Raw genomic sequence first — 13,936 nt, forward strand, 5'->3', positions numbered from 1 at the left:
TTAAACTTTTCCTGTGCTTAATCTACCTATTTTGCTTTAAACTCCATCCCCCAAATAAAAATAAAAATTGTAAGAAAACTGCTATGCCATTTGCGGCTCTCAGCCACAACAATATCATAGCTCCTCAGAGTTTTAAAACTCAGATTTGTGAGTTTTAGCAATAGTGATTTGAATCAGGAACACCAGAAACAAGAAAAAACTGACTACATTTCCCTTGAGATCCAGATAGCTCCACTCTGCTGGTGTTTCAAAGGGCCTTGAAGACCCGGCTCTTCCCCAGGCCTTTGGTGAGGGTGAGTGAACACCCCTCGGACTGTTTGGGTTCATTTCTCTTTCATTCCTGTCCATTTCTTGTCATCCTTGCCATCTTTTATTCTTTTATTTTTGTCTCTTATTGTATTCTCTGAGCTGCCCAGAGTCGTTAGGAGTTGGGCGGCATACAAATTAATTAAATAAATAAATATCTAACTATAAGGCCAATTCTTCCCCACAACAACCTGTGAGGTAGGCTGGGCTGAAAAAGAATTTCTATGGCTCAAGATGGATCAGAACCTGGTTTTCTTCATTCCTGGAGCAACACCTTCACCATCAAACCACATTAACTTTCAAAATAAATGACTTAATGCATTAATGCTTTTGCTGTGCTAGATATAAGGGAGGTAGAAACAGTCTGGTGATAATTTTTAATTAAAAGTGACAAATATATTAGTTGTCACGGCACTATCCCTGTGTGTTTCAGAAAAATCACATTTTTCTGTCATTATTATAAGAATCCTAGTCAAAATTCCAGTAATTTGTCTCAACTTTTCCAAACTGGCACTTGAGGCATTATGACAATGCGCCAAAAACCCTGACAGGACACAAAAATGAGTATGTGGCAATGCCGACTTACTGTACCTCAGAAAATCCATCATCTCTACCCAACCTACGTTATGATAAAACTACAGGGCTCTGCACCATTACCTCGGATCAGTCCTTTCTCCTGTAAACTTCGCAGGGGTGGCCGCTTGGCAATGAAGCGTCTCAACTTGCTCTTGACCCTTTTCTTGTAGACCCTGCCAGGACTACCAGGGGCTACGGGAGGAAGGGACAGAAACCGAGAGAAGGAGCTAAGGCAGCTGCAATTCCCTCATTCACACATATGTCAAAATAGCCCTACTTTGGACAACGTCTAGCACCGTCCCCCCCAGAACTGCTGGTCTCAGACCTGCCGGCACTTCACCCTTGGAGAGCCCAAGTTCTTCTTCCTCATCCCCACTGAGATCCACAAGTTCAGCACTGTTTGACCGACTGAGTGGGTATAGAAGCGGCTCATCCAGAGGATTCTCTTGATCCTGCAGTGGAGCAAGGAAGGAGCTTAATCCAGAGAAATTAGCAGGGAGACAGGATGAGGCAAAACGGGCAAATGCACTGTCGTGAACTACAAAAGGTTCTGTTTCAATGACATAAAATTTGGGGTGGATTTCGTAATGACTTGCCACTGTGATAAACCCGACAGAAGCAAGAGAGAGAAGCCCTTTGGGGTCATTTGGTGATACACATGAAGGACTGAATAAAGGATAGACCATGCAGAGTCCTCTTTGCGATAAGCTGGAAGTCTTAAGGAAGAAGTAATGCTTCACCTTCAACTTTAGTACCGCTTTCTCTGCATTCCAGAAGGCTAATACAGCAGAGTCCCACACTGCCCAGAGTTGTATTACATCCAAGCCAATGTGAGTCCGCCCCTAATCAGACCTCCAGCTAAACATGGAAGTGGGGGGAGAGAAGGGGCTGCAGTCAGCACTGACCACCATTCTCCACTCATTTTGCACCCTCAACAAAATCAGTTGAGTACCTTAACAAGACCAGAGAGAAGGGGAAAGAGAGTGAGTGGGACGTTAGTGACTGACTGACTGACTGACTGACTGACTGACTGACTGACTGACTGACTGACTGAGACAGAGAATGAAGAATGGATTGTTGCACATACAGATTTAGGGGAATGAGGGAGAAATGCAGAGTGGAATGCTTCTGGCTCCACTTAGGTTGGACCTTGCTCATTGCAAAGATGTGGCCCTCATTACAAAGATTTTGCTTTCTGGGGTAATAGCTTCCCACTGCAGACACAGTGAGTTCAGCTGTGTTCTAAACCTTGAAAAAAAACAACTTCTGCCTTCCTTGAGAGCTCTCCTAAATTTTATAGAGCAAGGGTTGGCAACCCAGCACTCTACAGATTTGGGGGACTTCAATGCCCATCAACCCCAATTATAGCACAGACAATTGCAAGGCATGATGGGAGTTTCCAAGCCAGTTTGGTGTAATGGTTAAGGCACAAAGCTAGAAACTGGGAGACCATGAGTTCTAGTCCTGCCTGAGGCACAAAGCCAGCTGGGTGACCTTGGGCCAGTCACTATATCTCAGCCCTAGGAAGGAGGCAAGGGCAAACCACTCCCCAAAACCTTGCCAAGAAAACTGCACGGATTTGTCCAGGCACACGCCAGGAGTCAACACTGACTCGAAGGCACCAAAAAAAAGGGGGGGGATTTTAGTCTAGAGGGCTCCAGGCTGCTTGCCATTTGGGCAACTTGGGCTGGACAGTCATCTCCAGCCTGGTCAGAATAAAAGAGTTCGGGAACACCTTCTTTCTACCAGCAATATTTCAAAGAAGAAGAGAAGGGACTGAGGTAACTTAAAGTTCTTGGCATCTTCACTCACTAGCCTGTGGATGACCCCTTTGATCGCCTGGTACCAGTCCTGGCTGACAGCTTCATTATCTGATTGCAAGAGATACTCATTGCCAGTCACAGTGCGAAACTAAGAAGAAAAGGGGAGAGAGCAAATTGGGTTAGGCAACAATTCCATTTAACCTAATCTCATGTTCTTCTAATAGATTCTTGCCATGGAAGACTTTAGCAGGAATCCTAACTTAATTTTAAAAGATTATGTGAACAGCTTCATGTAATCACTTGTTCCCACTATGCTCCTCTACTTGTGGGAGCAGATAAAGAAACCAGGAAAGGATAGTTTAGTGTTACAACTGGACCTGAGATTATAGTGAAGTACACTCAGATAAACCAGAATATATTAACCAATTATCTCAATTTAAAACAGGACCACTGTGAGTCAATTCTAAGAATTGACAAACTTACAGTGGGACAAACAAGGTTTAGTTCTCAGTTGTGTGTGAACTCTGGCCCCAAATGTCTAAGTTCAATATGGGATGGGGTTCCCACACTTACATGGATGACATTCCGCTTGCTGGACAAGTCCCGGGCCCACTCAATACGGGCCCCACGCAAATCCACACTGCTTTCAGGTCGGCTACCAGATGGTGTCTGCAGAAAAGGAGGATACGGGTTAGGAAGTTCCCTACACCCCATTGCCAAACCTGATCTGTGCTGGAAGTCACTGGAAAAGGACCAGGGAGAGGGATACTAGTCCATGCTTCCTTCCTTATTCATTTATCACAGCAATAGAGACTTTTGTGTTGATGGATGGGTGGATGGGTGGATGAGTGAGAGGGAATAGAGAAAAACACACATACATACAGTATACAGTATACATGGACACACACCGTCTCTGAACGATACTGGGGGTGGGCAGGTCTAAAGTCTGTACCAGATCCCCAAATGGGCAAGATCACCCCTTTTATTCAAAAGTCTCTCCCTCTTCCTCCCAGCCAGCAGTCTCTCAAAGGGGGTATGTATGACTTTTCTGGAGACTGAATTGACTTCTTCTGGAAAGCTTTTAAAATTAGTTTGAGAGCTATACAAAGTTAGGCTGCCGCCCATACGAGACCTTATGTTGCCTTTCCTGATTTGCCACTTAAGCGTCTGCCTGCTGCTGCACTCACCCATGCAGCTGTCACCTTGGGGTCCTTGTAGAACATGAGGCTGTTCCCAGCTAATACCAGCCATGACGATGCCCAGCACTTTCTGGGGGTAGAGGAAATGAGAGAAGCTGGAGTGCAGCCTGCCAAAGCCATAAACCCAACATACAACCTCTCCCAGGCTTCCAAGTATAAAAGTGTCAAAAAGTGCTTGAAGAGTCCAAATCAATGCTCCCACATGCAGCCATGTGGCACTGAAAGGATTTGTTGGTGCCTGGAATAAGCTCTGCAATGTAATAAATTACCGTGTCTCAACATGCCAGTGATGAAGCATTGGAGGAGACACCAAGGAAGAGCAATCTTGGTGATGCTTTCTGGTCTCAAAAATGAGAACATTTCCTCTATTTTCAGATCACAAATGAGAAATGCCACTCTGCCCCTTTCCTCCTGAACAACAGTTAATGAAATAATAGACTGGTGGTGACAAAATACTGTAAATTGGGGTTAGGAGACATCCTGTTGACTTTCTTCCTTCAAGGCCTTTGTATATGATCCTAAAATCTTCTTTTGAGAGGAGAATTCCCTGAGTTCAAGCTTATTCTGAAACTTGCCTTCATAAGCACAGAGCTGAGTTTTGGACCTGTGTTGAAGTTTGGCTCGTGTCTGTACATACAGCCATCATCTGATGTACAGGTGGGTCTGTATCTTCTTTGGGCTACTCTGCTATGTCCCATTTCCCTGGATGGGCTTCCTCTCCCTTACAAAAAGGCTAATCTCTGCCTTATTTTGCCCCTCTTCTGATTTGGGCCATTAACCGAGAAGGTCCATTATTCACTAAGGGCCCTTTCCAGCCTCTTTGTCTATTCAGGCCAGGACATTGCTTGTCAAAATCCCCTCAGCTGTGAAATGCTCCTCAGCCAGAGCTGGAGAGGTAGCCAAGTGAGGACTCAGAAGCACGAATGCCCTGGATTCCTCCTAAATGGACAGTGAGTAAACATCCCCCCTCAAGCCCCTTCCTGCTAGGGAGACTTCAACTGGGTACCTGAGTTTCCGACCTCCTTCAGCGATCTTAGTTTTGTTCAGCTGTCCAGATTTCTCCACCATCTGCAGAAAGAAGCAATATCAACAAACCTGCAGTCCTGGGTGTGTCCTGTGATCCTTCCTGAAATCCATACCACTCCCCATACCCCCAGTTCCTGGCAGATCTTTATTTCCCACAAACTCTGGCCCCAGGCAGTGCTCCACTGCTAACTCTCCTACTGGAACAGTCAAGTGGGGAACTTCCTAATGTTGCTGAGCTGCAACCCACAGCAGCCCAAGCAACACAGCCAATGGTGAGGAATAGTGGAAGTGTAGTTCGATAACACCTGGAGGACCATAAGGTTCCCAAACCCAGTGTGCAAGAAACAAACAATTTGGGGCAGTGAGATATCAGTTTTTAGAGAAGATAGAGAAGAAACATGTCAACACTCTACAGCCTAATGCTTCTGTTCCTTGTTTCCCTTTTACTTATTTCACCCTCCAGATCCAGCCACACTCCCTTCACCATCTCCTTTGCCCCTCGGTCTCCAGGTCTCATTTTTCTTCCTGGGCAACATTCCCAACCTCAGCTGAGACAGATGAAGGAGGAAGGGAGCAGGATGGACCCACTCCAAAACTGAGAGGATGGCCTTCTCTGGCATGGCACAGCTGGGCTCTGGGGCTATGCGAGAGAAAACATCTTTTGTCACATCCTTTCAGATAATGGTGATTGGAGGGTGCTACTAGGGGATGGGAAGGGGGATATGCATACACCATTCACCCCAGGAACTTGAGATGGTAGTACAGATATCTTCACAAATACCCCATGAGGTAGACTAAGTTGACTGGATTCAGCTATAACCCAGGATGTTTATCGAATGACAAGAGTCCCTGCTCCTAGTCAAATTGAGCCTAACCACTCCTCCATAGTTGTAACATACATGCAGCAATTCAGCATTGTCTGAGGGGGAACCATTGGTAGGTGATGGTGCAGAGTATTCTCCTAACCAGGCCTCACAGCTATATTGGGAATGGTTCCGCCGATGGTTTCCCTGTATGGAGAAAAAAGAAAGCAGATTTACCAACCACTTTGTGTATCCCTTCCCTTCCCATCCTGCTGCCAGTGGGCACAGCCAGGGCTGAACCTTAGGCCAAAATCCAAGTCCTAAATGATTACCCGGACTGAGTAGCAGATAGTGGGGTAGCTAATAAACAACACCTCAACATCTTCTCTTTTCTTCTGTTTGAAAACTCTTTATAAAGGGGGAAGCAGCCAAGTGGAATGTGTGTGATTACAAAACTGGTTTTGCTGATGTAATGGGAGGAAGGAATAACCTTGAGGAACAGGAGGAAGAGCCACAACCAAGACAGTCAGATTAAAAAAAACTGAGTCCAGGGCAGAAGGATAATTTGAGAAAGTTTCTCAGACAGGACCCTTCTTAGTTCTCACAAAGAGGAGGGAGGGAGGGGATAAGCACATTTAGTCTTGCAAGATTCTGTTACTGTAACCTTATAATAAAAGTAGTATTAGCATTCATAACTTTGGTTTTCTAGTCTGGCCTACCTAGAAGGGCTGATAGTTCTGTTCTTTTCTTTTCTTTCTTTCTTTCTTTCTTTCTTTCTTTCTTTCTTTCTTTCTTTCTTTCTTTCTTTCTTTCTTTCTTTCTTTCTCTCTCTCTCTCTCTCTCTCTCTCTTTCCCTCCCTCCCTCCCTTCTCTCTCTCTCTCTCTCTTCCTCTCTCCCTTTTCTGCAGCACATTGTAATGGTTATTTAGGGTATAGGACTATTAAGTTCAGTGTTTAAAATTATACACCTACTTGCACTAGTGATTACTATCCTGCACTCTCCTTCACACACATCTCTCCTTTCATGCCAGGGGATGCAGATTAACCTTTCCATTCTGCAAACACTTTTGGCAGAGGCATCTGTTTTGTCCTCCAGAACGTACCACCCCAGGGGATCCCATTATGCCCATGCCTTACCTTGGGAAGCCGTGTCTCTGGCAGCATCAAGGATTTGGTATATCCCAGCTTTTTGTCCCTGATGCGGAAACTCTGAGCCTCAGGCTGCTCCCCGCTCACCCTGTCTTCCATTTGGTCCATGGTTGCTCCTGGGACAGGATCTGCTGGAGCAGAGAGACCATTTCCCTCTATCTGTACCAAGCTCTGGGAAAACAAGAACACAGAAAAGGGGAGGGGGAAAAAAGAAAGAGAGGACTTTCTATTAAGAGAGCAGGACAAGAGGCAGGCACACGCCCAGCTGCTGCTACCCTTCCTTGCTCCGGCTCTTGCCAATTTGATCCACAGCCTTCTATTTCTTTCCAATCTGGGCCCCCATGCTGTCACTCTTGACCCACAGCTTTCCTATGCTCTGGCCTCCTCTGCTGAGATGGGCAAAGCATGGGCTGCCAGCACAGGGGATGCGACAAGGGGACGTTGGGAGGGGGGATGGGAATGGGAATGGGCTTAGAGACTAGCTATCAAGCACGTGCCCTCTGCTCTGACAGAGCACACAATAATTCCTCATTAGAGAAATTATTGCAGCATTTCTCAGGCATCTGGCTGATGGCCCAAAGCAGAAGTCTGGCTTCAGGTACCAGAGAGCAATGAGCTCGAGAGGCAGCCTCTAGAAGGGACATGTTGGTGGCAGGTGTCCGTCAATAGCTGAGTAATCTCAGGGCTTCATTTACAGACTGGGAACATCCCCCACCCCAGTGCTCTCAGGACCACTCCAGAAGGTTCCCCCAAAGACAGTAATGTTGACTTATTTCAAAACACAGTACATGAAGCAAAGCCTATCATTCTTTCAAGAGCCTAATGCTACCTAGCTGGACCTCTGAACTGCGGAACTGAACTGTAACTTCCATACCTGTGTAAGCTTCTGACCTGTCTTACATGCATACCAAAAATGAATTGACCACTGTTCTTCACACAGACACAGACACACGCATCACTCACTTTGCTGATGCTTCCATCCCAAAACATAGAGCTGCATATCCCACTATATGGCTTTACTTTCTTTCTTTTCTCCCAACAGCCCCAAGAAGTAGATTAACCTGGGGAAGTGGGTACAACTGGCCCAAGTTCATTTAACAGCTGAATGGAGATTTACTGAATGAAGTTCTCACTGAAATATTTCTAACATGCCAGATTTTATGCTATTTTTATCACTCTTATTCTAATAGTCTGAGTTCACACATTGGTTGGGTTTAGACAAGACTGAACCATAAACCATCTTTTACAAACCACTATGGCTAAATCAAACATGCTAAACCACAGCCAAATAAACCACACTATTAGAACAATGTATGAATTCAGCCTTACAAGAGCCAGCGCACCTGGATTTGATTTTTGAAACATAAATCTCAGCTATTAAAGTCAAAACTATTTCCATCCTATCAAGTACAGAGATCCCTTAGCTGGAGAAAACAGTATTAGTATCAGTACCAGGCATCTCTTAGTACCCGGTACTAATATTAATAATTAGTACAAGTATTAGGCGCCACTAGCAAATTCATTACTTGAGCATGAATCCTTATATAGCTAAACCACATTGCCCATACAAAAGGAGGAAGTATCAGCAGGCAAGAGGGAGCCCCAAGAATTTGCAGAAATACAACAATAGGGAAAGAAAATGCTAAGTGATTTAGCCAGCGTAGTGCAGCAGCTGTTGGACTAAGAAGGGGAGACCCAGGTTTAAGTCTACTCTTAGCTACAGAAAAATTTCTGGGAGATTTTTGGCCACTCAGTCCAGCACTCCTCACAGATTTGCTGCTGTGAGGATAAAATGAAGGGAAATCACCAAGGAAGCTGCCTTATTGAGCCCTTCCAATTAGAGTAAGACATCAATCAAACAAATAAATAATAAACAACTAAGCTAGAACAGTCCAATAGAAACTATCACGTTCTACAGCTGCAGAATGTTGATTGCTTCATGGGGATGGGAAGAAATCAAGCGGAAAGAACAGAATGGTGTATTTGAGAGAGGGGAGTTATTGCCTGAACTGGGTTACACCACCCGCAAGATTTTGTGGCAGGTCCCTCACGTCACTTTTTAATTCTTTTTTTTGGCTCCTCAAGGATCCTCATCATGAAAGGACATCCCTAAAGAGAACGGTAGCAAGTGAGAAGTCATTTGATGGGAAATACTGAGGGTATCAACTCAATATTTGCCAAATAAATGCTTGCTGGATAAAGGCACAAAACGATCGGTGATGAGGATTTGGTTGCTGAGGCTAGGTAGCATGGATGTCCCCCACAACAACTCTAGCTTCTCACCATCTCTTGGCTCCTCCGGGGTGGCTTCCATGACTTTTCACCTGTTGCAGGCTTATAGTAGTAACTGCGCAGGGAGCTGGAGTCTATATGACGTTCCCAGGCTTCCAGCACCTGTAATGGTGGGCTGCGTGGGGTAGGGGGTGTTGTTGGTAATTGCTTCATCTCCTCCAGATTGCAGTAAATTGGAGGCTTCTCCCCAAGGACAGCAGGGAGAGACGGAGGAGTATCATCCAACATCTGCCAGAAATAAGCAAGAAATAAATAATAGTTGGACTTACCGTAACGTACCTTTCTGATCATTAGAAGGTGGACCTGGTAGGAAAGGGCTAACCAGTTTTACGTGGAAGGCAAGGCTTAAAGTCTCCTTCTGTCCCATGGAAGAAACCTCCTCCACTGAGTGATTATCTCTCAGGCCAATCTACTTCACAGTGTTGTGGGAAAAAATGGGAGGAAGGAGCACTGTGTATGCTCCTTGAGTTCCTGAACAAAAGGTGGGTTTAAAAAAATCTACAAATACAGTAAATAAATAAATTCCACTGTGACAATAAGAACTCACAGTAGGTAGGGTATATGGGAAGAGAAGAACAATGTGTAACAGTCAGCACAGGGCAGTAAAGTAAGGGTCTCTTCTTGACCCTTGGACTGCTCATGTCCTCTCAATCTTCTTTCTTTCCTAAACAGGAAAGACGACTTTAGAGACTGTAGCCTTCTCATCCCTTTCTCTCTTGCCTGCAAATAGGCAAGTGATGTGGGTGAATAGGACCCACTAGATGGGCTTCTCTAATAAGTGCAAGCAGCTGGCGCCCGCTCCCTCCATAGTTGGAGCCATGTATAATTCTGCTCTTGGAAAAGCTTCACTTTTTGGGTGGGGAAATAGGGCAGCTGGGGGCTCCTGTGCCTTTCCTGAGTCACCAGTACCCTTCCTCTAGCCTCTGAGCTGCCATACCTGACATCACTAGGCAGCTCATGCCTCCCTTGTCCTTCTCTAAATGCTGTCACTGTCACCCACCCCAATATCCCTCCATATCCAGCATCCTCCAGCTCTTCCATCAACTGTCCTGTTGGGGGAATCTTGGGGGCTTGCTACCATGGTGGTCTGGGAAGATGTGTGCTGCTGTGCTGCTCCTCCAAACCCCTAGGCTGAAGCTGGCTGCTGGAGGATGCTGCTGCTGGCATCCCTCGCTGCCTCCTACCCCCACCTCTTAGGCCGTTCTCCTAGTCCAGCCCTGTAGCGCTTTCAGGGATGGCCTCGTGCCAGCATGCCACGGGAGAGCAGGCTTTCGAGGGGCCATCGGGCCTGTTAACTCCTCTTGCCATCTTGCCTGCCTGCTCTGGCAGCTTCCAGCTGGCCAGTCAGATTTTGCTCTCCCAACGCTCCTCACGAATGAGGGGGAAGAATGTTTCTTTCAGGGCTTCAGGGAGCCAGCACAGGTGGAGGGGAAGGGTTTCTCAGTGGCCTTCAGCCCTGAAGCATTGTAGTCAGGATTAAAGCCAACACTACCACTTTCTCCCTCCATACTCTGCTACCTCTGGAGACCTAATCAAGCTCTTCCCCCATCTCCTAGGCTATTTTCCTGGCCCAACATCATAGTGCTTTCCAGGTGTGGCCTCCTGCCAGCATGCCAATCAACTGGCATATGGTTACCAGAAAGCACTTTCATGCAGGATGGGGAAGAGCCTTGGTTTTGGTCTTCATTATTTTCTTTTTATCTCCCAAGATTGAGCCACTGGAAATTCACTGCTTCCTCCAGAAGGCAGAGCAGAAGACTGAAAAGAGATGCATTTCCTCTAAGGGAAAAGAAGATGTTTTAAGCCATGGCCTTCCAGTCAGAAAAACGTGGAGTTAATCCTTTTCTATCAACTCCAGCTTCAGCTATGGAGAATTGACTTTTCCTTAACAAACAGCCAGATTTCCCCTCATTCCAGGATACAACAAGGAAGGATTAATGGCATTTTATGGGTTAATGACATTTTATGGTGGATTCCACAAAGACACTGAGACATCTGAACTTCAGAATAAACAGCCGTGCTGATCGCCTTGGTCACTAGAACATTTGCTTATTTAAATGAAAAGGAAAAAAAGTCAAAACCATTAAGAGAGTCAATATATAATTCCATAATGCTGCTGGTTCATTCATCTAAATTCTAGCCATCCAATCCTGCTTAGCATTGTTTCTGGTTTTTTTAAACAGCCATGGTAGCTGAGAAGAATATTTGAATAAATAAATGTGTGATCCCATATTACAGGTTGGGAATATAAATATATGCCATCAGATCAGAAAAGGTTAAGGATTACTGACTTTGAGATCACAGTTACTTTCCAAGCTTGTTCCCATAGCCATACATAATGTATATATGTACACAAACATTTATGAAATGCAGGCATCTCATTGTATTTGCATTGTCAAAGCACAGTGTGACAAAATAGCTAAATATTTGCCCTCCACCTGATGTTATTGTAGCGTACAGCCAAGCTGATATTTAGCACCTATTGCATTTTGTAGAATTTTTAGAATCAAAACATGCAGTGAAATCACATTAGCTGATTCAGCATTTTAGATAGTCATAGTCCTAACAGCTTGAGACATGTAATAAAAGCACCAAGAGCAAGAGCAAGAATAGAACTCCAATTCATACAAAATATTCATTTCCCTCTAGTTTAACTTTGAGTACTAAAGACTAACCCAGATAGGGAGGATTTACGAAGTGTTCATGTTTGTAAACTGCTATAAATCTGTTGGAGTCAGCAGTCTATAAATCCAGGAAACAAATAATAATTAAAAATGCCCAGGAGCATAGAAATTCAAGGGAATTCTAATGCACAGGGAATGATCAACTGCAGAGACCAGCTTGCTCTGTGCCATTACAGTCAATTATGGCTTTATATGATAATAAGCAGCATCTTTATGTTCTGCCTAAAGAAGATAAAGGCACTACTGGTGTCAAAAGCTGTTTTAACACTCCCATTAGGAAGCAAATAAAGCAAAATAAGTGTCATAGGTATGCTAGGAAGAGATAGATAGTCTAAAAGTTGGTTTAGGCCCTTCTCCGAAATAGTCACCAGGGCAATCAGAAGGAGGGTCAACTGTGCATCATATAGACAAAAAGATGCAGGGCTTCAATCATCCTGGTCATGCCCACCATTTTGATGCTATTGACCTGCCCCCCTGCCATAGACCCCACCTGAATAGTCAGTTAGAAATCAAAACATGAACAGGGGAAGGAGTTACTCCTGCCTAGAGCAGCCTTCATCAAGTTGATGTCTTCCAGAGATATTGGACTGAAGTTTGTAAGGATATAAGAACATAAGAAAAGACCTGCCAAATCAGACTAAAGGCTATCCAGTTGGCATACAGAGCCTTTAAAAAGGCTCTTTGCTATCCCTTTTTAAAGTTTGAATCCCTGAATAACTTTGTCTGCTGGGAATTATGGGAACTGAAGTCCACTACATCTGAGAGGTACAACATAGGAGTTGCTTGGGCTACAGTGTCGGGTGTTGGCCTGAGGCCCATCATTTTCTCATGTTCTCTCCAGTCTATTCCCAAAGTTATTTTGAGAATAGAATGAAGTGACTTTTTAATTACCGGCCAGGGACAGGTTACTTATTTCAAATCAATACATAAGAATTAATAAACATCACCCAGAGTCCAACCAGAATGGGGAAGTTTAAAAATTTCATGGATGGATGGATGGATGGATGGAGGATAGGTAGACAGATAAACAAAGATACATAACGACCGAGTTTCCTTCTAGCTACCCGTTTGAGTAGGAACAGCACAAAGCAGCTCTGAGCCTTTTCTTATGTTGAGCCACAGCTGTTTTACCCTCTACCCAAGTAAACTCCTTCCACAAAACCCATCCACAGATCCACATAGGTCCAGCCAACGCTACCCAGCTCCACCCAGCTCCATATAGGTCTTCTGCTAATTCCTAGCTGCACAGCGCTCTTTCCAGCTAAGTCATAACTGTGTCTCCCTCTGCCTGCTTGCCTACGTTCATTGCTCAAGAGGAAGTTGAAAACCGCTTGCTTCATGGCAGAAAGCTGGAAGAACATTGTGAGTGGTCCAGAGAGCTTCTCCCTCTTCCTCACTTTGTCTCAGCTCTGAGTATGTCTTCTTCTAAATCCACCTCTCGGAGGTGACCCCCTTTATCCTACCTCAAGCCTTGAGGCCTTCAGAAGATTTCTAAGGAGCACCGATACCCCACAGTCTGGTGCTTACTGCCAGGGCCAGCTGTGTGGTTCAGGGGCGTGTGCAGAGGAGCTGGCCCTCCCACTGGCTTCCCCCACATCCTGTGTGGGTGAGCAGAGGCTACCACCCCTTCCAATCAGGGAAAGACAAAGAGGAAATGGTGCAAGGTAGCAGGGCAGATGTTCAGATAAGCTGTCACCCAGGCATCTAGTGGGATCTTGACAGAAGAAAAAACATGCGCGCAGCAGTCCACAGCAGTCAGAGACCATGAAGAACTTGCAAGATAAGTCAGGATAGAAGGATCGTAACTTAATGTAGTGAAAGCTTACAGTTTGGAAGCAGCTTTTTATTGGGGACATAAGTCAACTTTTCTGAGAAATGTGTCATTTTCGGAGGTATGTCATAAGGTTATATGAAGGCCTTGACTGAGACTGACTGCAGATTTTTTTAGTTTCACTTAATATCCACTTGTATACTGAAGATTAGGCTTCCAAAATCATTCTTTCTTCCTCATTATCTGGGTCATATTATGGACATTCAAATGATTCTGTTCAAACACACACATGAATACAGGGGGACTTCTATATCCTCACACTGTGCCTTTCAACTATTTCCAAGGAGCATCTGTGTTAGTCCATGCT

The 13,936-nt window shown here is 45.0% G+C and overlaps 1 protein-coding gene across 5 annotated transcripts in view; it reads right to left on the reverse strand.

Annotated features, from left to right (window-relative positions):
* Positions 1-13,936, reverse strand: part of ARHGAP9 (Rho GTPase activating protein 9) — a 39,292-nt gene that overhangs the window by 9,837 nt on the left and 15,519 nt on the right. For all 5 annotated transcript variants that reach the window (XM_088137965.1, XM_088137963.1, XM_088137964.1 and 2 more), the window contains 9 exons: positions 9,106-9,342; positions 6,811-6,993; positions 5,770-5,880; positions 4,851-4,912; positions 3,833-3,914; positions 3,219-3,314; positions 2,695-2,793; positions 1,208-1,334; positions 964-1,074 (listed from right to left, as the gene is read on the reverse strand). In XM_088137965.1, the coding sequence (XP_087994091.1) occupies positions 964-1,074; positions 1,208-1,334; positions 2,695-2,793; positions 3,219-3,314; positions 3,833-3,914; positions 4,851-4,912; positions 5,770-5,880; positions 6,811-6,993; positions 9,106-9,342 (1,108 nt within the window). The remainder of the gene's footprint in view (positions 1-963; positions 1,075-1,207; positions 1,335-2,694; positions 2,794-3,218; positions 3,315-3,832; positions 3,915-4,850; positions 4,913-5,769; positions 5,881-6,810; positions 6,994-9,105; positions 9,343-13,936) is intronic.

The sequence above is a fragment of the Python bivittatus genome, unplaced genomic scaffold, assembly GCF_059951505.1.
Source record: "Python bivittatus isolate LINGU-HERP-01145 unplaced genomic scaffold, Pbiv_v1 ctg000220_np1212, whole genome shotgun sequence".
Taxonomy (NCBI): Eukaryota; Metazoa; Chordata; class Lepidosauria; order Squamata; family Pythonidae; genus Python; species Python bivittatus.